The sequence below is a fragment of the Pogoniulus pusillus genome, chromosome 23, assembly GCF_015220805.1.
Source record: "Pogoniulus pusillus isolate bPogPus1 chromosome 23, bPogPus1.pri, whole genome shotgun sequence".
NCBI classification, from domain to species: Eukaryota; Metazoa; Chordata; class Aves; order Piciformes; family Lybiidae; genus Pogoniulus; species Pogoniulus pusillus.
Genome location: NC_087286.1, coordinates 15,156,841 through 15,182,452, shown reverse-complemented (window position 1 = coordinate 15,182,452; position 25,612 = coordinate 15,156,841). Strand labels below are relative to the sequence as shown.

The following is a 25,612-nucleotide window of genomic DNA, read 5'->3' as shown; positions in this document are numbered from 1 at the left end:
TCCTCTGCCATGGGCAGGGACACCCTACTCTAGATCAGGCTGGCCAGAACCTCATCCAGCCTGGCCTTAAACACCTCCAGGGATGGGGCCTCAGCCACCTCCCTGGGCAACCCATTCCAGCCTCTCACCACTCTCATGAAGAACTTTCTTCTCATGTCCAGTCTGAACCTCCCCATCTCCAGCTTCACTCCATTCCTCCCATGTCCTGTCACTCCCTGATAGCCTGAAAAGTCCTTCCCCAGCTTTTTTGTAGGCCCCCTTCACATCCTGGAAGGCCACAATAAGGTCACCTCAGAGCCTCCTCTTCTCCAGACTGAACAGCCCCAGCTCTTTCAGTCTCTCCTTGGAGAGGTACTTCAGCCCTCTGAGCAGCCCAGTGGCCCTTCTCTGGGCATGCTCCAGCACATCCACATATTTCTTCATCTCCAGAACTGGATGCAGTACTCCAGATGGGGTCTCAGCAGAGCGCAGCAGAAGGGGCAAATCACTTCCCTGGCCCTGCTGGCCACACTTCTCCTGATGCAGCCCAGCCTCTGGTTGGCCCTGCAGGCTGCAAGTGCACACTGCTGGCTCCTGTTGAGCTTCTCATCCACCAGCACCCCCAAGTCCCTCTCCTCAGGGCTGCTGCCCAGCCTGGATTTATGCTTGAGATTGCCTCGACCCAGATGCAGGACACTGCACTTGGTCTTGTTGAACCTCCTGAGCTTGGCTTGTGCCCACCTGTCCAGCTCCCTCTGGATGGCATTCCTGCCCTCCAGCCTGTCTTCTGCTGCACCACACAGCTTGGTGTGGTCAGCAAACTTGCTGAGGCTGCACTCAGTGCCTCTGTCCATGACACCAGCAAAGATGTTAAACAAGACTGGTCCCAGGACTGATCCCTGAGGAACTCTGCTTGTCACTGCCTCTGCTTGGCCATGAAGCCACTGACAGCCACTCTTTGGGTGTGGCCATCAAGCCAGTTCTCTGTCCATCTCGTGGTCCACCCATCAAACCCATGTGTCACCAGCTTGGAGACCAGGATGTGGTGTGGGACAGTGTCAAAGGCCTTGCTCAGGGCCAGGTCAATGCCATCAGTTGCTCACCCCTCATCTATTCATGTTGTGACCTGTTCATAGAAGGCCACCAGGTTTGTCAGACAGGATTTGCTCTTGGTGAAGCCATGCTGATTGTAGCCAATCGCCTCTCCACTATTCTTCTGTCTCAGTAGTGCCTCCAGGAGGATCTGCTCCATGATCTTACTGGGCTCAGAGGTGATGCTGCCTGGCCTGGAGTTCCCTGGCTCATCCTTCCTACCCTTTTTGAAAATGGGATATAGTATAATATGTATTATAGGCAAATAGGGGGGAAAAAATCACCCTTCTGTCAGGATAGTTCAACTCACACAAGATATTCAGAGTTGCTTCAACTCTGACAGACCTTCAAAACTGCATCATTGTGGTCTTGTCTCTCCTGTTCCAATGCACAAATGTAGCATTTGCCAAAGAAAAAAAAAAGGAAGAAATAATGAAATATGCTCGGGAGGTCCTGGCACTGTGCAGCAGGTTTAATGTGTGCTCTGCATTTCAAATGTCACTTTTTCCAGCCTCTCAAGTAGTTGAGTAAAACTGTAAGTGGATTTCAAACCCTTCCTTTTCTCTATAAAAGGCTGAGACAAAAGAGGAAGAAGGTAGCAATAGTAGAAGTCATCTGGCAGGCAGACAATGCAGTATGAAGGGACTGAGGAACTGAGCATTATGTAAAGATGGAGAAAAGAGTTTAGCTTCCTTTCAGCTATCCTTGCTGACCATCTCTTTTTTTTCTTCAACTTTCCCACCAGGCTGAAGTGAATCCTCACTCATTTACCCTTTTTAAGTGAAGGAATTCTTACTCGAGGTGAATGAAAGTTGGAAACAGAAACAACAGCTTGAGGTTCACTCTGTTCTGGGAACCTTAGTGTAGTTCCTACCTGAAATACAAAGATAAGTGTGGGTAGACCATAAGAACTGGCTTAGTTGAAATGTGTCAGCAGTTGCATAACATCAGGGAGAAGACTGAAGTGATGGATTGTAGGGTAGTCTTTGTTTGAAGGTAAAATTCCTGTTGTATCTGGCTTTCTGTCTTTTCAATGAATTATTTTTGTTCTGACCTCTTCTCTAGATGCTGTTATTAGTGTCTGACATGTTCAGCAGCTGCAGTGGAAGCAGAGCAGTGACCTGACTGCTCTTAACAGTTGTTGCTCTGATCATGTAGGATATCATAGCTTCATTTTGTGCCTCTTTAATAGATTTTTTTTTTTCAAAGAAAGGAAGTTTAATAAAGCAGCTGTGAAATTGAAAGCACTGTATTTCATTAAAGCACTGTATTGGCACCTAAAAATGTATGCAGGTTAGCTGAATCTCACCCCCTACTCTCCCCAAGAGTAGAAACTGTTGGTTTAGTTTCCAGATGTATTACAGTAGGCAGAAAATCTGCTCAGCAGCACAGATTGTTAGTGGAGTTCAGATCTGCACTGCAGGAGTCTTCATTGCCCAGTGGAAGGAAAGAACTGCATTGGTGGTATGGAATGGAGCAACAGGGACGGAGCAGTTGATTACTGTGGGGTTTTATTAGTTCAGGGGATTGGCATCCTTAAGGACAAGGTGGTGATGGGATAGTTCAGCTAGTTTGAAACAACTGACCTTGGGTACTGGAACAGTGTGAATCTCCACATGGGATAAACCATCTGGTAGGACAGCAGTTGGCTTTAGGGAGAGCCAGAGGAAAATAAAAGCAGCTGTGGTTCCAGGTATGGGGATCAAAACTCATGCCAAAAGAAAGGTTTTGTCCACAGAGCTGGACTTGTTTGATTAGGGCAATTGCTCTGCACTGGGAGATGTCTCAAGTGCTAGTCCCTGACTACTGTGGCTGTAGGAAGAGAGCTGGCTCTTCCACTTGTGTCCACTCATCTTCAAAATTAAAGATCTGCAGGGTCTTTGGTTAGCTGCTGTTGTGTTGTCTTGACCTTATCAAAAGGTGTAATCCAGACTGCTATTTGTGGAGTGGTTAAGGAAGGCTTGCTATTTCTAGAGAATGTGGTAGTTCAAGATGGTCTCTCATGTTAAAGGCTTACACTGTAGTAACCCAAGGGTCTAGTGCCTTGGGGTTCCTAGCAAACCTGCAAGACTTCTCTTTCCCTGTCCATATAGCTCCCATGAGTAGCTGGGTTTAGCAAAATGCTGTTGCTTGCCAAGATGCTCTTGCCTATGTGAATGGACAGCACAGCAAAACAAACTGCTTCACTCCCTGTGTTCGATCAGGTCATCCCTTTTGTGTGGCTGCCTGATAGTTCTCAGCTTGTTTTTCTACCTTGGGATGTGCATTTGTGATTCTTACTCACCCTGGTTTATTTCTTGTAGGAAGAGGACTGGCTTTTGGATTGTGAGCCACTTGGACACAGGGATGCAGATCTGCCTAGAGAGTCAGGCCTGGATGGTTGGGATTTAAAGGTGAGCCTGTGGTGAGAAATGGATGCAGATGAGAACCATAAACTGTGGGTGATTGGTATTGTTCTAGAGTTGTTTGTGCCAAACACCTGGAGAAGAATCTGTGTGCCTCCCACTACATGGTGTAGTAAAATGCAGTGAAATAATAGGACCTTCTCAGAAGCCACATCTCTTGCTGACCCAGAAATGATTATTTTTTTGTGTGTGTGTGTGCTGTTTTGAGAACAGTTTGCTTGAACTTTTGTGCTTTACTACTACAGAGCTGCAGTACCAGAATTCATGGAAAAGCCAAGCTTGCAAGGAATCTATTGAAAGTGATTTGATTGTATGGTAATGCTTCTTTGAAGATGGTTTTGGCTTAGTACCTGTTGTGCTGTACCTGGGTTGTTTGGCAAGTCACGCTCATTTCACCTGAGGGTGGGAGTGTTAGTGTTGGAATTAGCCTGGTGTCCTGTGTTGAGATCCTCAGTTGTGCCCAAAGCTGTACCCACTCTTCACCTTCTTACCCTATTGGCAAAACCTCAAAACTCTCTGTTTTGTTTTTTGTTATTGATTAGAATATTGGGGATGTTTAGTAAAGATGTTACCAGGTTAAAGAAGGGTGATACAGGGACAGTGCATCTCCCTTATTGCTGCATCTCTCGTCAGATCCCTGATTATTAACAAGAATGGAAGTTATTCCAGTTAGTTCACTGGAGCAGATTGCCCAGGGAGGGTTATGGATGCTCCCTCCCTGGAGGTGTTCAAGGCCAGGTTGGATGAGGCCTTGAACAACTTTTTCTAGTGGGAGATGTCCCTGCCTATGGTGGGGGCTTGGAACTGGATGAACTTTGAGGTCCCTTCCCACCTAAACCATTCTATGATTATGCCAAATGTCACTCTAAGAAGTTGCACATGGCCTGGGCTATTGCTGAATCTCCTTAGCTATTTATTGTGGTCAACAAAATAGCATCCTGGCTATATTAGAGATGTAAACCCTGAGCGAAGCTACTAATCCATTCAGTCTGACATCCTTTCTGACACTGCCTGCTTCTTCAAGCAGTAAGACTGTGGAGCAGACTCTCTACCTGGGTCATTTCTTCCTAATTTCCATTCAGTGAAAGATTTCAGTTTGTTTCTTCCCTAGGATCTGAGTTACTTGTGCCTCTTTCCAAAGCTTTTGTTGCAGTAACCTACTGAATGTCAGGAATTTTCATCTTCAGGGATGTTTTGCTTCCTCCAGATTGTAATGACTTGAGTGTAAGTGTGAAGCTGTGCAAAGCAAGAGGTCAAGAAATCTGAGAAGTGATAAAAGTACTGCTTTTACTAATTGCTAATTTCTTTCAATTGTGGATTCTCATTTCCATTAGTGACTCTAGGAATCCTGGTGTTTGAGACTTGCAACTGATACCTCTTCTAAAAACAGAGGGAGGAAGGAGAGGGAAGCTCTCTGTTTATTTCAACAACCACAAGCAACACTTCCAAAATACACTTGTGGTTGTATCACAGAGCTATGAATCTTAGGTTATCTAGCAGTGACTAACATGGTGAGACAGTAGCCTAATATGTCCATGCTTTATTTAGAAAAGGTAGTTCTTATCTGAGACAGGGAGCACCAGGGAGCTTGCTGTATCCCCAAGTACATGCATCAAATCTGTGGCAGCTCAGGCTGTGAGATACAGAAGCTTGCTGCAAGTTCTTAAGGCTTATTTTTTCAGTACAGAAAGAAACAAATTCCTCTCCCCCTCCACCTTCTTTGCTTCTAAATATATTTTCTTTTAGATCCAAGTTAGCAAAGGGTGATGGTATCTCTCAGTTAGATTTTTCACATGTATTTAGAATTTTTCTAACACTATTATCTCACTGGAGTGGTGGTTCACAAATCATAGAACCAACCAGGTTGGAAGAGACCTCCAAGATGATCCAGTCCAACCTTTCACCCAGCTCTGTCCAATCAACTAGACCATGGCACTAAGTGCCTCATCCAGGCTTTTACTGAACACCTCCAGGGGCGGCGACTCCACCACCTCTCTGGGCAGCCCATTCCAATGCCAATCACTCTCTCTGCCAACAGCTTCCTCCTAACATCCAGCCTAGACCTCTCCTGCCACAACTTGAGGCTGTGTCCCCTTCTTCTGTTGCTGCTTGCCTGGAAGAAAAGCCCAACCCCACCTGGCTACAGCCTCCCTTCAGGTAGCTGTAGACAGCAATGAGCTCTGCCCTGAGCCTCCTCTGCTGCAGGCTGCACACCCCCAGCTCCCTCAGCCTCTCCTCACAGGGCTGTGCTCCAGGCCCCTCACCAGCTTCATCGCCCTTCTTTGGGCATTAAGACAGCAATCACAGTCGTTTACTGTTCTGCTTATTTAAGAATCAAATGGAAGGGCAAATCCTATCTGGCAAACAGAGAAATCCTCAGTTTTGGTGTTCTGTGTTTTGCATGGTTGCAGGGTACAGACTTTGACACAAGTTTACTCCCACAGACAGACAGTGCAGCCAGACTGAGGATTGCTGAAGGCTGTGGGGCTGCCCTCCCTGACTTGCTACCTTCTCATTCATTCTGAGCACAGGGAATTGTTTGTCCCTGTGGCAGCAACACCAGCTGTAACGTGTCTTGGTGAAAGAATGAACAGCCTGATCTCCCAGAAAGACAAAGAGAGTGTGGTTTGGGTTTTATTGTTGTTTTGTTTGTGGTTGGGTTGTTTTGGTGTGGGTTTTTCCTGCCTGGTTGGTTTGTTTGTTTGGGGCTTTTAAAGAGAAATAAATAAATAAATAAAATCCTCTGTGGGTAATTTTAGGCTCTCACAGAAACTTGAATATGCTAATTGAGTGTGACTCCCTAGCTGAGCCAATAGGGATGGCCAGGCACAGGCAACACTTTTATCCTGGGAGAGGGAGGAGGGGTGAATGAGCTGGAAGATATAAGCTGAAACAAAGCCATGCTGTGGTTCTGAGTCATTCGCATGCACTGGATGGGTAAGGCTTCCTGCTTCCTGGGACACAGAAGTGGGGCCATGATTCTGACAATGGATGCTGGTAAGCCACTTTTTATTAGCTTGGAGTTTTGGTTTTCCTGGGCACTTTCTCCTTCCCCCCACAGCTGTCAACTGCGAAGCTGAATTGCTAAATGAATACAGGCTCGCTCCAGACTGGAGTGCACTTTGCTGTGTATTAGGCTGGAGTTGTTTCCTGACTACTGCAAATCCTCTGTTGCAGTGCCAAGACCTTGGTATCATTAAGTGTGGCTGTTAATTTGTACTTCTGTCTTAACAACAGAACCTGTGGTCTGAGAAGTACTTGATGTGTTGCTCTCTGATGGCAGAGGTGATAGTCTCTGGAAGGTACATGCTAGATCTTAACGGTGTTTGCAAAGGGCTAACAGTGAACTTGTGCATTGGCTGTGGCTCCTTTTCTCTGTGTACTGAGGAGGAAGAGGGAGAATCTGCTGCATTTCTGTGGTAGTCAGTTCTCTTTACGTGTTCATAGCCAAGGAAGTCTCTGTCAAAAGGGCACAGGGAGAAATTTCATTCTTTTATCTTTTAAAGCTGGTTGTGAAAGTGAAATCTTGAACACATTTCCCTCTGTGCTGAGGAGAACAAATGCAAACAGTCAGATGTAGAGTGGTTTCTATAAAAGAAACAAGCAGCCCCAGTCCTGCTTGTCGAGAGGGGGTGTGTTCCCATGTCATAACTTGCATCCTTCAAATTCCACAGTAATAAAAAGACCTCAGATTTTAAATGGTTATGGGTAGGGCATAAAGCAGCAGTGGTTGTGTTCTGGCAGCATGAGCACGACTGCACTTTCTCTTGCCAGTTGCAAGCATGCCTGCTGCATTTTTAAGAGCTCTGTTGAACTTCTCTTAGCAGTTGGTTCAGCTGCTTGCTTTTTTTTTCACCCCAGTGCAGAAGCTTAATATGACAAGTTCTCCAAGCCATGTTCAGAGTGATAAACTTACTTGGGCAGATCTTGCTGGTCTGTTTTATCTCCTTGTCACATGCTCAGTTTATTCCATGCTAATGAAAAGCTCACTGTCCCCTCTGCAATAGGATTGATATGCTTAGGCATTTGCTAGGGCCTAAAGGGAAAACTCTCTGTGACTTCTTCCAGCTCTTTGACTTCTCTGAGAATGCCAGAAGGTTACCCAGCTGTTTCCTTCATGCACAATTCAGAGGAGATAGCAAACCACTTCATTGCACCCACCCCACACTTAGGTAAAGATGATTTTGTCATCATCCGTGTAGGCAAGACCGAAACCAGTTCCTCTTTTTGTGTTTGTTGTATGTTGTGTGCTTTGCAGAGCAGTTCAGAGCCAGGCCTGGTAACAGAGATGAGGGAATGCAATGAGCAGGATGGCATATGGCTGGCAGTTTTCCATCAGGGTGAGCTTTGTATTTGGATGCTTTTAATTGAGTTATTTCTAGAGGAGCCCAATTCTCGGCCCTTCTTAAAGCATTTTGAATACTAGGAATTGGCAAACTCCTTCTCTTGCCACTTGTACAGTCAGGAGTGATGCCTAGATGGTAGTTGGCATGGCCACAATCATAGGAGGATGCCCTGGCAATGTTCTGGCTTTACCTGCTTATGGGAGGTACAGGTCCAGACTTTGCACACCAGACCCTTTTCCCTTTGAAGTGCCAGAGTTCCTACACTGGTATATTTAATCTCTTTGTTTTGGGAAGACTGTGGAGAGCTTAGTGTTAGACAGTTTAAAAAAAGAGGAAATCTTTAATTTCCATACCCTTACATACTCACATGGTGTGGCTGCTTTGTACTGTGAGGTGAACCCTAAAGATAATGCTGCTCACTTGTGCGTCTCTGGATCCAAGAGGGAATGATTGGAATCTGAGGGAGAGTAAGTTTGAACTGGATCTTAGGAAGAAGTTCTTCAGTAGGAGGGTGGTGACACCCTAGAATAGGCTGCTGTGGATGCCTCCTCCCTGGGGATGTTCAAGACCAGGTTGGATGAGGCCTTGGGCAGCTGAGTGTAGTTGAGAGGCTTCCTTGCCCATGGCAGGGAGGTTGGAGTAGATGAGCTCTTAGGTCCCTTCCAACCTGAGCCATTCCATGATTCTATAATCTTTTCCAACTAATTCCTCAGCAGTTGCTGTGCTGTAGTGTTTCTCCTGGTAATCTTCAGAGTCACACTGATGTGCACCATTATTCAACACACATTTTGGAAGCTGCCAGTTCCTTAAGAATTATGAAACTATAATTTTCATCTCTTTTTTTGTGGGGTGGGAATTCTAACTACCTGAAAGGAAACGTTGTCATACAAGGGTTTGTCACTGAGTTCTAGTAGTTCTCAAGTGTATTTAAATTACAGGGAAAAAAATGTGCAAGCAATTTGATTCCTTCTGCCTTAATCTGGGACACAGATAGTTTATCTGCTTGGGTTTGCCTCCCTTTTAAAGCTGCACTTGGTGTTTTTGCAACTCTTCACTTATTTCGAGTTGCATGTTTGCATCACAAGACAGGGTTGATGAGAACTTGATGCCCTTTAAAACAAAAAAAAAACCTCAAATTCAGCTGTTTTTTTAACAGAACAAAGCTTCTGTTCCTTCTGATAATCATCAGGCCATGCTTTCAGATTTTTATTAAATGCATTTTGTTTTGCTGCGTTTGTCTTTGCAGCTTTTAATTTCTCCCAGGAGCAGGACTATAAAAGTTTTGGATGGGGGAAGTAAGAAGGAGGGCTGCAAGATGGAGCTGGCAGTATAATTGGATTTGAGGCAGCTACAGGCTGGGACTGTTGCAACAGCTGATTTGATCCTTCTGAGTTTCAAGAGCTATTTATGGTAGATTAGCTGTATCGAAGCTCTACTGTTCCAACCATAAAAGGTTGGTCCTATGTGAAGTTGCCACACTGCATTTGGCTTAGTTCTCTGAGGTTGGAGAGCCTATAGCTTTTTATGTGGATAAATCCAGTCATGGATGGAAATACTAAAGGCAGATCAAGGAATAACATTGTTGAGGACTTCAGATGGCAGCGAACTCTTAAAAGGAGATTTCCTCTATTAAATTTTTGCCTCTAATGTTTGGAATCAACACTTGGATATAGCTCCTGCATATTTACTGCATTTGGTGAACGCATGCTTTTAGGAAAGCTCTGTTCTAAATTTATCAGACTTATCTGAATCATCTTGACTGCACATGTACTTGCCAGCCTTGCATGTTGATGTTTGGTAACTTTTGTGAAGTCAGTTTTCTGTTCGCTTAGCGAGTGAGTGTTAGGTGCTTTGGAAAGGAACCGTAGCTGGAGTGAGAAGCTTCTCTAAAAGAAGAATGATGAAATTCCTGGCTAGAGAGAGCTACACACCTTATCACTAACTACTCTGAGAAGACTTTGACCCCTTCTGCTGCATCATTCTCTTCTCCCTTGTGTAAAGGCAGACAAGTGGATTTTTAGCAGGACTCTGAAGTAAGTAGCACCTCATTCGGAGAGCTTGCACACAGTCGCTCAAAACAGTTGCTTGAAAGTATTAGCAGCTTTGTCAGGTTGAAATAGGAGTGCATTTATTCCAGCCTGTGCATGCCACTCATTCAGCCTTCCTTAAGGCATTTTGTGATTTTAGTCTTGTGGTTTTGCTGGGGTGGGGGGGATGAGTTCATTCTGCTATGAATGGAAAGTCCTCTGGCTGTCTGGTTTGTGTGAGAGGTGTCGCTCTGTTCTTTTTCTGTTTAAATGAGTTAACCTCAGTTAACAAGCAGCTGTAAGAACACTTTGGTGCAAACAATGTTTGTTAGCACTGATGTTCTCTTGTGTTGGAGAAGTTCCATAAGCAGGGGTGAATACAGTTGCATTGGATAACTCCTGTTGTGTTCTGAAGAAAGCTTTCTCCACCTTTCCATTCTCTTCTTTTTGAACATTCCTAGCACACCACTGGTGAAAGTTACTGGCACTTCCCTACCTTCCTTTCCTCCAGCAATATCAGCTGTAAAAGGAGGGGAGCACAAGGGGCAGGAGGGTGGGAAGAGGAGGTTTCTTACTTTGAGGATATTTCAAGTGTTGTTTGCTAATCTCCAGAAACACAAGAATAGTGCCCTTGCCAAAGAAAGACATTTTCAGGCTTTCAATTTCCCTTTCAGGAGCTAGCAGTTCAAGGCCATCTTCCATTTTCTTTGGCTTAGAAATCTCCATTTTTTTTCCAAATGGATCTAGAATTTTTATTCTGAAGTATGTAAACCTGTGTTTTAACCTAGAGTATACCAGGAGCCAGAAAATAACTGAGAGTTACCATTTAAAAGCTACTTCATCAGTTTAGGGGCAGGAATATTTTACTGGAATAACTTCCCCCCCTATATTTAATTCTGCTCACACAGACCTTGTTATAGATTTAAATACTCACCTTTATTTGCCTTTTTTTGTGGGAAATTGAATCCTGCCTTTAGAGGCAGTGAGGATGAGGAAGAGACTCTGATCAATACCCTCTTTCAGATAGCCTGTTGATTTTTGTCTTGGATTAGCAGATGTATACTTCAATTTGATAACTGACTTCAAAATGGTTTTACATTCCTAGCAGTAAAATATTAATAGGTATCCTGGTCTATATGATCAATTTAATTTTTTTTTCTCCTTTGCTACTTGCATCTTAAAAAGCAGGTTGACAGAAACTGCTCCACCATTTTAGCATGGCTGTGTTGTGCTCTTATAAATCTGTTAGATGTCAACGCCTTAAAAGCCTTAAAACAGACCATAAATACATCAGATGGGGAAGTTAGGTACCCCAGAGTCTGCACAAGAGCAGGAAGAGCTCTTGAGTTTCAGGCTCAAATGCACTAAGAATGTAACGCAGGAAACATTTTGATTGATGAGAAGTTAGCAATATCAGCTCCTCTTTGTGCAGCAGATGCCTAAACTTGTTGAAACAGGTAAACTTTCTTCCCTGCTATCTCTGGGGGATTAGTTAGTCAGTTTGAGGTTTAATTCTACTGTTTCCAAAGCTGCTTTGTGCTGACTGCATTAGTAAACTACATTCTTGGCAAAAATTTCCAGTGGTAAGGAGGAGTTGACCTTTCTAGGAGTTTAAATCAGACAGGCTGTAGCTTTGTTATTGGCATTTCTTTGCTCAATTCCATGTATTTGATGTTTTCTGTGGGATAAGGGTAGTGAGGGCAGGCAAGCAGTTTTAATCTGAGAGAAGAGAGATTACACTGAGAGCTCCCCCAGACAGTCAGACTGAAGAAAAGTGAAGTGTCAGTACAGAATTCTCCACAGCAAGTCCAGGGTAGGCTTGGAATTGAAGTTGAGTTGTTTGAGTTGAACTATTTGTGACCCAAGACATTTCTAGTCAGGTCTAAGGATTCTCTTGCCCACATTCTGTGTGGAAAGGGCACATCCATTCTCCTGCAAGCATCACTGCACATACCAAGCTGAGGTTTCCTCTTGTATAGATTTGGATTGGTGAAGAGGTCTTTTTTTATAGTCTCAGTATATTCTGTTTATGCAAAACATGATTAAGAATGTGTAGAATTTGTGGTTTGTGAGTTCATTGCTCTTCTTTTAAATGCAACATTGGAATTTTCCTTTCTTAGAACACCTTCACAAGACCTGTTCTTGTCTGTGAAGCTTTTCATATAATGAACATAGGTGAAAATTGCACGGGTTTGTTTAGCTTAAATTGCCATTGGGTTAGTTCCCTGGTGTTCTCCCCACTCATTAATTGACTGGTTTTGCTACTTCTCCAGCTAGTCACTTTGGCAGCATGGAGGGAATGGTGTGCTGCTCTCAAAGGAAGCAGCAGGCAAAATGCTCCCCACTAATTAATTCACTGTTTTTTGCTGCTTTCCCAACTAGTCAGTTTAGAGTTAACAGGCACATGGAGAGTCTTGATTTTTAATGAGCAAAACATGTCCTAGTTGGAATCTGCCTTGAGTAGATAAGAATGCATTGGGTGATTGGTGATAAAAATGCTTCTGATGTCATTTACACATGGTGGTGTGTTGAAGGGAGCCTTTCAGTAGGGCACTTATTCATCAATTATTCAGTCTTTGCTAATGTCTTTGAATGCAGTTGATGAGATGGTCTCTTTTTGCTTCCATGGTGCCAGTTTTCAGTGTTAAAAAAGTAAATAAAATGTAAAGCTAAGACCTCAAAGACACAGATTAAAAAAATTCACGTTTCTGGGGTTGCCTCTCTTAAGGCATACAGAAAAACCACTCTGATGGGCATAAAGCATCATTTGTGCTGACTGCATTAGTAAACTACACTCTAAAGGTACATTTCTAATGCAAGCTAAGTCTCTATCAGACCATTACACAGAGGTGTGTAGTTCCCAGCAGAAGTCAGCTGGTTGACACTGTTGGCTGCTGTGCTGTTACTGGTGAGCTGCTACAAGGAACTGGTTTCAAGTGCTAGCCCTGAGATTGCCTGCCAAAGTACTGTGAGAAGTTAGTAAGACTTGCCTGGAGTTAATGACTGCCAAATGTGCTCCTCATGGCTTATACCTATAACACCCTTGGCAGTCAGCTAAGAGCTGCAGCATTTTGTTCTTGTCCCATCATATCAGCCTTAGCTTTAACCAAAATGCCTGTCTCTTCTCTAAATAGAACAAAGCTACCACTGTCTCCTGGCAGAAGGAAGGGGGAGTGTGGATTAGTGCTTCAAACCAGTTGCACGAAATGATAGAGGCGATGTGCAAGTCAGATGTTCTTCACGTGAGACACTTTCAGTCTTGCTTTTTCTGACTAGAAGCCCAGTTAAGCCTCAGAGACAGCCAAAAGGGCTCTCTTAGGGTGCTGGCCACACTTCCTTGGCTGCATCAAGAGAAGTGTGGCCAGCAGGGCAAGGGAGGTGATTCTGTCCCTTTACTCTGCTTTCATCAGACCCCACCTGGAGCAGTGTGTGCAGTCCCCAACACAGGGACATGGAACTGTTGGAGCAAGGCCAGAGGAGACCACGAAGATGCTCAGAGGGCTGCAGCAGCTCTGCTACAAGGACAGGCTACAAGAGTTGGGGCTGTGCAGCCTGGAGAAGAGAAGGCTTTGAGGAGACCTTGTAGTAGCCTTCCAGTATATGAAGGGTACCTACAGGAGGGCTGAGGAGGGACTAATTACAAACTCTTGTAATGACAGAATGAGTAATGGACTTAAAGTGGCAGAAGGGAGATTTAAACTGGATGTTAGGAAGACATTCTTTCCAGTGAGGATGGTGAGACATTGGCACAGGTTGCCCAGGGATGCTCCCTCCCTGGAGGTGTTCAAGGCCAGGTTGGATGAGGCCTTGAGCAACCTGTTCTAGTGGGAGGTATCCCTGCCTATGGTGGAGGGTCTGGAACTGGTTGATCTTTGAGGTCCCTTCCATCCCAAACCATTGTGTGATTAACTCTCAGGAAATATTTGTCCCAGCTGTTTACATTACAGTGGAAACTATTGAAATTTTTCAAATGATTCCAAAATCATTTCCCATTAAGTGTGAACCAGCCTCAAAACCAAGGTGTGACCCTACTGGAAGCAACATTTGAGGCAACTGTTGGCAGCCCAGTGGCGACTAGGTGCCGGTAATCCTAACTCTGTAGCCACAAGTTAGCTCTGGGAGTTGAGACACCTGGGCTTACTGGGTGTCAGCCATTGTAACCCCTGCTTGCCTTTGGTTTCCAACAGGTTCTCTGAAGGAGTTGCAGAGAATAGGTTGTCTTAAGCATCTTTGAACTGAAGAGATTTGATGATCATGTGTTCACATGTAGGATCTTGTGCTGGATAAGAGATATAGGTGTTCAGGATCACAGAATGTTAGGTGTTGGAAGGGAACTCTGCAGATCTTCCAGTCCAACCCCCCCATCAGAGCAGAACCAGAGAATCTAGGTCAAGTCACACAGAGACATGTCCAGACAGGGCTTGAAAGTCTCCAGAGAAGGAGACTTCACAAACTCTCTGGGGAGACTGTTCCAGTGCTCTGTGACCCTTAAACTGAAGAAGTTCTTCCTCATCCTCATGTTGAGGTTCAGCTCAGAGTTGCTCTGGTGACAAATAGTCAGGAAGTTGAAACAGCTGCCATCCATGCTGGTATTGCTCTTCTGACCAGAAGCTGGGAGCCTTTGCTGATCAGTCATTAGGTTTGCAATCAGCCACAAATTGTCAGATTGCGTTTGGTTTCACAGGACTCAGAGGTCATCTTGTCCAGGGGCACCTTCAACTAGATCAGGCTGCCCAGAGCCACATCCACTCTGATCTTGCATGCCTCCAATGATGAGGTCTTAACCACATCCATGGGCAACCTGTTCAGTATCATATCACTCACGTTGTAAAGAACTTCTTCCTTATGTCCAACCCGAATCTTTTCTGCTCCAGATTCAAACCATTGCCCCTCATCCTATTGCTACAAGCCCTTCTAAACAGTCCCTCCCCAGCCTTCCTGTAGGTCCTCTTCAGACACTGAAATGTAGCTAAAAGGCCTCTCCCTTATATGTAAGAGTTCTGTGTAGGTGGGCACAGGAAAAATAATGAATCTTGTCACTTACTCAGAGCTGTGAAAGCTTAGTTTTTTCCAGTGTTAATCATGTTTCTGGCAGTTTGGATTAGGAATATTTGCTGGCCATAAGGATTTGTAGTGGTCAAGTCAAAGGAGAAAACATCATTGACACACTTCAGCCCAACATGTTGGCTGAGCTAGCAATGTGTGTCAGACCTATTCACTAGGAGGATTGAGAGCAATTAGTAATTGCAGGAAAACATAACCATCATCAGTAAGACTTGGGCTCTTCACAGCTGCCCTGCTTTAAACAAGGGAAGTCAAGAGCAGCCTTGCTGTTTGCTTGCTTGTACACTGGTGTTTAGTGGGCTCAAACTCAAGGCTGAGGAGTTTCAGATTCAAGTCTCCTTCTTTTGGAAGTACCTAGGCAATCTGAACATCATTTGATGAGGCCAATTGCATTCTTTTCTGCTGCTCTCAGGAATGCTGGTTGTTGTCCTCCTGTGATTAAATATTCAAGCACAGGTACTGGAACATATGTTTAAGGCTGGGGTACCAGCTTCTCCTGACTGCTTTAGGCCAGCTGATGGTTCATATTGGCAGATGATAACAGCAGAAGTGACAGCCTCACTTTAAAATACTGGTTTAGGTATTCCTCTCACTTGGCCTCCTGTTCCCAGTTTGCTTCCAAACCACTCTGTCTGTGTACATCAGTTGGTTACATGGCCACACAGATTGGAGAACTGCTCTGAGAACTTCTCCTGCCTTCTTCTCTGGCCCTGTGGGTTCCCCAGACTGGCTCACCATGGCTGTGCCAGTGTGGGTACTGATTTACAGGAGGTGGGAAGAGTGGCATTTGAAAAGAGATGCTCAGTGTGGGAGTGAGAATGAAAGACAGGTGAGCAGAGAACACTGTGTTGGCTCTCGTTAGGTGGCAGAGAAGGGACAAATGAGAGGAAAGGGAACTTGTGTTAAATGACAGAGGCTTATAATACTGCCTGTGCTGGGGTGCTGGATTTAAGTAAAGCTAGAGCATAATTCTGAAGTGCAGCTGTGGAAGACTCATGTTTGCTATCACAGGAACTTTACAGCTTGATGGAGGCCAGCACACAAGCAACCAGCTTATAGTGAAACATTAAAAGGATTAATGGAATTAAACCTCAGGCCAGTAATTGAGCAGAGTTTTATGAGACACTTGCAATTGCCTGTGATGATGTGAGCCTGAATGTAGACAATGAAATGTCATGACAACACAGCTCCGTGGAAGTAATTGTCAGGAAAAAAAGTGACTCCACACACATTCTTCCTGGCAGACACTTAAGATAAATCAAAAGCTATTATGCTCAGTTGCCCCAGCTTGTTTTCCTGGCATTGCAAGCAGCCACCCACAGCAGGTGACTTGCTCCTTGTGCAAGACCTTGGGAGGGAGAAAGAGAGAGGGAGAAAGGAGTGAAAGCAATTGAGGGAGTTCAAAGGTTATAGACCAGGATTTGAGACTGAAACATAGAGCTGGTTTTAAGGAGAACCAAGGAAAGTACTCAGAGAAGAGGAGCTCCCTCATGCTTTGTTTTTTCTCTCTTGATTGGATAAATGGACTAGTTTAAACAGGATCTTTGGGTCACCTGTCTAAGAACAGACAGAGTTGATATGCTGGGATAATAGCCTAAGATTTAATCTGAGTATTGCATCACAGGATTACACCCCAGGAGGTGTAAATGACTAGTTCTCAACATGACTTCACTTACATGTCGTGTACCCTGGTCTGTACTTTGACATAGCTCCCATTCAGTGGCTGTGACATGCAACCTGCTGCCCCACTGCAGAATGGAACAAATTGTTTAGGCTGAAATCACCTCTGGATTGAGTAGCACTCATACAGTTTTTCTTGCAGTGTGTGGTCATTAGTTGAGTTCTTGAGGGCTTGCACTGCTCCCACAAAGCTGTATTTTTGTTTCCCCTGTTAATATGGGAGCAAAACTTAAGAGCAGCCATTGCATATCCCAGGACTGGTAACTGAAACACTGAAATCTAACCAGGCAAGCTAATGCAGCCGAGACTCATCCTCCTGCCTGCAAAGGGATGCTTTCCTGCAGGGCAGAAGGGAGTGGATCTTCTGGTGCAGAGGAATCATTTTGTCCGTTCACTGGGAGTTAAGTGTATTCAGCAGAGTGCAGCTAAAGCAATGGAGCTGATGGGAATGTTCCCATGGCCAAGCTGTGTACTCCCTGTGGGTGGTCTGGCCAGGCAGGCAAACTCTAAACGTTTTGACATATTTACATAATTCAGGACCCCGACCCTGGCCAATGGGGATGTGTATCCTGGGAGACTATAAGATGCCAAAAACACTGGGCAGTCAGCTTTACCCAGCCTATCATATTTTCCCTTGTACCTAGAAGTCCTTCCCACAACCACCTGCCAAGTGTGGCTCTGTAGCTGAAGGGTTGACAGCTTCCCAAACCTGGTTTTATTGCAGGCTACTGACTTAGCTTGCAAACCACTATAAATAAATAGGGGAGTGGGAGTAGAGTTTTTCAGGGCTGACTTGGTCAGGGGGTTTTCCCCATATTTTGGATCTCTTCGAAAAGCAGAAATGGAGCTTTTTAGCTCAGAGGTTCTTGAAGCAAATTTTAATCTTCTGTCATTTTTAACAATGATAATAACAACAAACCCCCATCCTGCTGCTAAAGGAAATCTCTTACGAGTGAAAGGTTCTCCTTCCCCCTCCACCACAAAGGATCTATCTGTCCCTGTTAGGGCAAACGGACAGCTTCTGCCTTTGACAATAGGTCTTTGTGTTCTGAAGACAGAGCATAAACCAATCCCCCTGCTTGCCAAAGAAGGCTGGGAGAGAACAAAGCAAGATCAAACAGCCTGGTTTCTCTACAGAAGCAAAGTAGAGGTCCTGTAACTGAAGCGCAGTGATGCTGTGCTTGCTGTACCCTGCCCAGTGTCCAGGACTGCCTGTAGTGCTGAGCTTTTCACCAGGTTTTGGTAAGAATACACAGTTCTGTTCCCAAAGACCAGTCTCTGGTGTTCCTGGTGGAGGAAGCATCAAGTGAAGAACTATGAATGCTGATGGTCTGTAGTTCTGTTTTATGGTGCATCAAACTTTCTGAGCTGGCCAACAGCTCAGAAAGTCACAGTTTTTACCCTTGCCACTTTTAAAACAGGATCATGATCACATCCTTCAGAACATCTGACCTTTCTTCTTCACTCTCTGAGTTGTTGGTCTCTAATTTCCCTTCCCTTTCCCTTTAAGGATTATACTCTTTTATCTTACTTATTCTTTGTTGGCCTTTTTCTCTCCCTTTTCTCCTAGCTTCAGGTATTCCTTTAAATACCTAATTCCTTAAATACCTAAAATCCTTTGGGATGCCTTTAAATTTTGCATTAGCCAAGTGGTACTTTGTCATTGCTTTGGAAATATTTGGAGCAGAAACAGAAAGCAGAAACTTTGCTCAGTTATGATAAATCAGATCTCTTATCAAGCTTGTTCTGAAGTGGTGGTAGTGAGAGGAAAAAGCACAGAACTGTTTCAGTTGTTCTGAGGTAGGGGTTGGTGATGCCCTCAGAAAGATCTATTCAAATCCATTTTGTTGGGAAATGACAAAAGTAGTTCTGAGCTTTTTTGCCTCCGTGCTGCCAAAGGAGAAGGAAAACCGAGGCACAGGTGAGAGAGATGACAAACACTGTTTGGCTTTGCAGTTTGCCTCAATATTGGGAGGAAGCTTCTAAATAATTAACTAAAAATACACCTAGCTTAATCAATTTAATGTAGCCTTAAATTTCCAGTGCCTGGCAAACTGTGCTCTAAACATTTGTTGCCCAGTTCGAGCTTAAGAACGCTTTTGACCTGCCTGCACTATGAACTTCTGCTGAGTGCTTCTTTCAGAACCACAGGATCACAGGGTGTCAGGGACTGGAAGAGACCCAAAGAGATCATTGAGTCCAACCCCCCTGCCATAGCAGGACCACACAATCTAGCTCAGGTCACAGAGGAACGCATCCAGACAGGCCTTGAAAACCTCCAGAGAAGGAGACTCCACAACCTCTCTGGGGAGCCTGTGCCAGTGCTCTGTAACCCTCACAATAAAGAAACTCCCCCTTGTGTTGAGCTGGAACCTCCTGTGCTGCAGCTTCCACCCATTGCTCCTTGTCCTATCCCAGGGCACAAGTGACCAGAGTTTGTCCCCCACTCCTGACTCCCAGCCCTCAGATATTTATAAACATTCATTAAATCCCCTCTCAGCCTTCTCTTCTTCAAACTAAACAGCCCCAGGTCCCTCATCCTCTCCTCATCAGGGAGTGTTCCAGATCACTAATCATCCTCGTAGCCCTCTGCTAGACCCTCTCCAGCAGATCCCTTTCCCTCTTAACCTGGGGAGCCCAAAACTGAATGCAGTACTCAAGATGAGGTGTCACCAGGGCAGAGTAGAGGTGAAGGAAAATCTCCCTTGATCTGCTGGACACACTCTTTAATGCACCCCAGGATCCCATTAGCCTTCTTGGCCACAAGGGCACATTGCTGTCCCATGGGCATCTTGCTATCCATCAGGACTCCCAGGTCCCTCTCCATGCAGCTGCTCTCCAAACCAAAGATGCTTTACATCCAGGGATGGAAAGGCAGCCATGTCTAAAGCAATGGTTTAAAGCTGCAGCACTCTCACACTTCTGGAAAAACAAACAAAAACCAGCTGTCAAGCAGCCATCCACTTTGGTACTGAAGAGTTGCTTGTGCTTCTTGGTAATGGAATAATGTGTCATGAAGTTTATTTAGCTGTTGTAGTGTGTGAGGTTTGTCTGACTTGTGTCACTTGCTGAAGCAAGCTTACTGCATGTAGTTGTCTGTGCAGGCTTCAGAAAGCCCTTGTGGTTTGGGCAGCTCTTCTCTCACACAGGAGCAGCCTTTGAAGGATTGGTTATCTTGTGCTTGGCTTGTCATTCCAGTGGCATGTAGCAGGAGGGAAGCACAAGGAGATAAGGGAAAACAAGTTTTTATGGTCAGGAGCCAATGAGGAGTGTGAAGATGCAGTGCATCCAGAGCAAGGATTAACAAGCATCCTTAGGAGTTGCACTTGGATGTGTGGCTGTGTCTACTCATCTCTGTGAAATGACATAGCTGAATCAACTGCAGGCTTGAGGCAGTTTCAGTCAGCATAAAATTGGCTTGTAATAAATATGCTAAGGAAGCAGCAGGAGTAATGGAACCGATTTGGGAACTGACATACCATTGGGTTTTCAAAACTCCCTGGAAGTGTAATGCTGGCAAATGAATATTCATAAACCAGGCTGTTAAAATTTTAAGAGAACCTTGAGGGGGTGATGATGTCAGACTGCAAAGTTAATTATAGAGATGATCAAATTCTTGGCTGACTAGGCTGAACATACTCTCACAACAGTTTTTACACAATATAACAGTGAGTGACAGCATTGGATGCAGGCTCTGAATCTCTTAATATGTTCCCTGAACTGAAAGTCTAGCAGTGCAGAGAAGAGGAAGTATTTACATCCAGCTACTCTGGGAATACATTGGCTTCAAGCAGTTCGGTTGCTCATCATTTCTTTTGTGTTTGGTTGGGGTTTTTTTTCTGACTGAATTGGTCACAATTTGTGCCTTGCTTGCCATAAAGTGCCCTGCAGGGCTAGGAAGCATGAGGTGGCCTCCTTGGAAAAGTGCCAGTTGTTAAATGAACTTACTATGAGGGATAGTAATACTACAGTAGCTTTACTCACTCAAGGTAGCAATTTACTCTATTCCTCTCAAAAGGGTTATGAACAACATCTGATTTCTGTTCTGTAAGATGGCCTGATAAAATGCAGATCTCAAAACATTCTAAACAGAATCCTGAAGGTTTGGGAGGACTTAGAAATCATCTCAGCTTGTTTTGAAATGGAAATCTTTCTTCTTCAGAGGCAACTCTTCAGCAGTCAGTAAGTTCACCAGAGATGCTCTCTGGCCATGAAAATGCAAAAAGTCTTAAGTTTAGAAATCTGCTTGATCAGGAATAGTGCTCCCAAGAGCTCTCACCAGCTAGAGGAGCGCAACAGGAAATTGCCAATGTCTACTGGGATGTGCAGCAATTTTGAGAGAAGGAAAATGACTTCTTAACTTCAGCTTTCAGCAGCCCTCCTTGTAGGCTGGCTTAAGGGGCAGTGTCTGCTTTTGGGTGTAAAACACAAGACTGCCTTTTTGACAAGGACCTTTGGAGTCCTTGGAGTAAGAAGCATGTTTATCACTTACATAGTCTTGTAGTTCATGAGAGTAAGCATGACTTCTTCCACACTTGTTGCTCAATCTTGAGTCCTATTACAACAAAGGCACTTGTGCCATGGAAATTATCCTTCTTCTGCCCACCTCCTTCTGCTTTAAGCTTACCAAAGATACTTTAACTCTGGTCTGTCTCTATGAGATCAGACAGGAAAAATAAAAATGCATGCTCATTTGCAGGATGTGCTTTATGATGAAGACAAAGTTCAAGACTGCTCTGGGTGAAAGCTTTTTGAATGTTACTTGCAGGCAAAGCTGTTGACTGCATCTGTGCAGGAGATAGCAAGGTTACCTGGTCTAGTGGAGGATGTCCCTACTGACTGCAGAGGGCTTGGACTAAATGACCTTTGGAGATCCCTTCCAACCCAGGCCATTCTATGATTCTACTTGCTGTGGGTGGAGGAACTAACTGAATAGTTGACAAACCTTCATCACAAGTCTGTCTTCTGGGAAGGGAAGCCTTGTTTAAAGTACAGGCTTTTCCTCAGCAAATTAATGTTTTTAGTAGGCTTTTCCCCTTATTTCTCCTATAGTTGCCTTGTTGTTGCATTGCTACTGTACTTGCTTTGCTTGCTTAGTTCAGACTTTCTAGGTGGGCAGCCTGCATTTTCATGCAGATGCAGACTATGCCTGGTTCAAGAGTCTTTGGCCTAAGAACTGACAAGGTCAAATCAATCATTCATCAAAGGATGGATGCAAATGGTTTCTGTTATGGATTCCAGATGATTCCATGAACACTGTGATCTGCAAAGGTTGAAAGTAGAGACTGGCTTGGTGGTGATAGCCCAGCCATCACCTATGCTAGGCATCTGCAGTGAAGTGGACTATTTCCCTCAGCTCAGCAGCACTGAGAGAGTACTCCAGAAGGAGCATAGGGGATAACCCAAGCTAAAGATTACTCCAGATGTGAACTTTAACTTCTGGAATAAAAGTTCTTTTTGAGGAAGATGAAAGTACTTTTAAACAGATAACCTTCTCTTTCACACCTTTTCGTACAGTTCCTATCTCTGACCCTGGCAGTATCTGAGAGGAAGAAAATCTGAATTTAAAAAAGTGAAAAATTGCTGAAGATAGAGAAACTTCCCTAGCTGGGAGCATTTCTTGGTGTGAGGGAAAGAAGGCTGGAGAAAAGAAATGCACACACAACCTAATGTGGCACTTGAGATCAGGTTTTAACTTCAAGTTCCTCAGGTCTCCTCTTCTCACTTGGTCTCATCTGCTAATAATGTTCCTGAGGCTCCTGGGAGATGAGAGTATCAGGAAGGTAGCTGCTTCAAGTTTTAGTTCTGTTTATTTTGTCAAAGTGGACTGGTCAGCAGCTAGGTGAAAATAGTCTCTTCTCCCTCTCTGTGGGGATGTGATCTGCTGGAACAGTCTTGCCAGTACTGCAGTGAGCCTGAGCACTAACGCCGGGATGTGAGCTGCATCTTTGGTACAGTGGTGGTGCCCTCTGTGAAGCTTTGTGTCCAGCCATTTGGCAGCACTTCAGTTAGCAACCTGTCCCACTCTCATTGGTAATCAGCGCTGCCCACAGGAGAGTGCTCTCTTACCTGGAGCCAGCCCTTGCGCTTGAGCACACAGCTGCAGCCCTGAAGACATCGCTGTGATGCCGGCAGTGAGTGTCCTAAGTGCTGCGGGAGCTTCAAGCCGTGCAGGACTTGCACAGAGCTCTGGTCTCTGCCTAAAAGCGGAGACTAGAATTCCTCTCTTTCCTTTAATCGTTAATAAGCAATTAAAAGAGTATCATAGTATCATAGTATCATCAGGGTTGGAAGAGACCTCACAGATCATCAAGTCCAACCCTTTACCACAGAGCTCAAGGCTAGACCATGGCACCAAGTGCCACGTCCAACCTTGCCTTAAAGTGCCCCAGGGACGGCAACTCCACCACCTCCCCGGGCAGCCCATTCCAGTGTCCAATGACTCTCTCAGGGAAGAACTTTCTCCTCACCTCAAGCCTAAATTTCCCCTAGTGCAGCCTGAGGCTGTGTCCTCTCGTTCTGGTGCTGGCCACCTGAGAGAAGAGAGCAACCTCCTCCTGGCCACAACCACTCCTCAGGTAGTTGTAGACAACAATAAGATCACCCCTGAGCCTCCTCTTCTCCAGGCTAACCAATCCCAGCTCCCTCAGCCTCTCCTCATAGGGCTGTGCTCAAGGCCTCTCACCAGCCTCGTCGCCCTTCTCTGGACACGCTCAAGCATCTCAACGTCCCTTTTAAACTGGGGAGCCCAGAACTGAACACAGCACTCAAGGTGTGGTCTAACCAGTGCAGAGTACAGGGGCAGAATGACCTCCCTGCTCCTGCTGACCACACCATTCCTGATGCAGGCCAGGATGCCACTGGCTTTCTTGGCCACATGGGCACACTGCTGGCTCATGTTCAGGCAGGTATCAATCAGTACCCCCAGATCCCTCTCTGTCTGGCTGCTCTCCAGCCACTCCGACCCTAAAGAGGGGGTTGCTTGTTTGCCTTTTCACGCTGCAGAGTGCCCGTTTGGTGGTTGTGTACGGGGACAGTTAGAGCAGCATGTGGCCGCGCCGCTGGTGCGGAGCTGCCGCTCCTTTTGCCAGGCTGTCGTTAGTTTGCATGTGGCCAGGCAGCACTTAGGAAAAAGCCTTGCCTTGCCCTGCCTGCAACTGCATTGTTTCCAAATAAAGGCATGTCTGAAAGGGGAGTTCAGCCTCCAACTGTCAGACCTTAAAAAAAGAGAGACCTTTTTCCCCTGGATTGAAAAGAGGTGGTTTATCTGCGACAGACCGCTCCTTCCCCATTCTCAAGTGAAAAAGTGGCTTTTAGCTGTAGACAATGCAAAGTGGTTGGTTGATATTCATGCTATGAGAATTTAGGAACATAACCATCAGCCCTGAAGTCACCTCAGACTTATTAAAACATTCAATAGATATATTTAGTTTTTGCATTTAGAGCAGTTTAGCAGCAAATGCTTGTGTTCTGGGAAGTTAGTTAGCCACTGAACTGTTCCTTGCATCTAAACTCTAATCTGGGTGGAGAGGGGAGAACTTGAATGGCTGCCTTTATAGTGCAAGATAGCAGAGTGGGTGACTGTGTGTTTTATTATTTCCCTATGCCACAAGGGTTGGACTTGATGATCTGTGAGGTCTTTTCCAACCCTGATGATACTGTGATACTGTGAAGTAGTCTTTATCAGGGTTTAGTACCAGTGACATAATGGTGTTTTGCAGTGCATGATCTCAGCACATAGCTAACATGAGGTTGTTAGGAAGAATAATTTATTAGACCAACTGGTATGGGGGGGAAAAAATGAGACAAGCTCACAGGCACACCAGTACTTCACCAGAGCTGGAATAGGAGCACATTTCAAGGTTAAACAGAAGTGAGGAGAAAAATACTCAGTTTAATCAGATGTGAGTTGAACTGTCAAAGAAAGAGCTTGCTGCTGTCTTCCTTCACTGGAAGGTGTGAAGCTAATTGTTTTACTGGGGAAAGAAATAAGAACTTTTCCAGCAAATTAAACAGGAGGAGGCTATAAAGGCAGTGCCTGAAGAGCCTGTGGCTGTTCTTGCTGTCTTAGAGAATTGGGAAATTCTGCTTCTTTGGCTTCTCCTTGAAAGTTTGTATATGTGTCGGGTAGTTTTGAGAATCAAGATTGCAAGATCAGTCATTTGTAGACAAGTAGAGTTGAATTTATCTGAAGGAACTTAGTCAAGCAAATCATTTCAGGAGTTGTTCGTCAACTGTTTTTCATCCTAGTGGTCAGTTCGGAGTTGTAAAGGTAATGGCAGAAAACCCCCAACCCTCTGCTGTTGGCTTGGTTTTTTTTCTCCCTCTAAAAAGCACCAAGTGTTTACTTAAAAAATCAGATCAAATCTGTTCTAATCAGAAGCCCTGAATGCTAGTAAGTTGTTGGGTTTTATAAATGTATTATTTTCCTCAAGCAGAAACCAAGTTCAGCGTTCAGACATTAAACACAGTGTCAAGGCTTTGCAAAACAACAGATGCTTTACTTGTGCTGCTAGCAGAGCTGGCAATGTGCTGGGTTGAAGCTTTGAATTAGGATGTGTTAACAAGGTGGTTTCAATATCCATCTAGTGATGCACTGTCAGTGTGTATTGCACTGTACCCAGTGGAGAGCAGAAGGAAAGTATTTGGTGCTTTTTTTTTCTGAAGCATTTCACTGTTTTTCTGTTGTCCTATATCCTAAAGTGATTAATTTTGTAGTTGAAGCACTGTCAAATTAAAGATATTAATGTAGAAGTCATTAGCTTCTAACTTTGCTCTTTTGCTTTCTTAGTTCTTTTTTGATGGAGTGTCTAAAGAAGTGCTCTCTGAATTAGGCTCTGCATATAGCAACAGCTGCTTTTAAACTTAGAGTATCTGGCTTTATCATGCAAAACTGACTTCCAGTATCAGTTCTAATGCTCAGATTGATGCTGTTTGAGTGGTGTCAGGCATCCCCAGAACCAGCCTGTTCTTTCTTCTGAGTCCTGCTGCTGTGTGTTAAGAGGTCAGAGCTGTTTAC

At 44.7% G+C, this 25,612-nt stretch overlaps 1 protein-coding gene across 8 annotated transcripts in view; it reads left to right on the top strand.

Annotated features, from left to right (window-relative positions):
* Positions 1-3,448: 3,448 nt before the first annotated feature.
* The window catches only part of SVIL (supervillin), a 109,439-nt gene continuing 87,275 nt past the window's right edge, over positions 3,449-25,612 (top strand). For 7 of the 8 annotated variants that reach the window (XM_064162646.1, XM_064162644.1, XM_064162648.1 and 4 more), the window contains exon 1: positions 6,401-6,473. In XM_064162646.1, coding sequence (XP_064018716.1) covers positions 6,401-6,473 — 73 coding nt within the window. Of the gene's footprint in view, positions 3,465-6,400; positions 6,474-25,612 lie in introns of those variants that run through there. The other variant, XM_064162650.1, reaches the window with a different exon arrangement.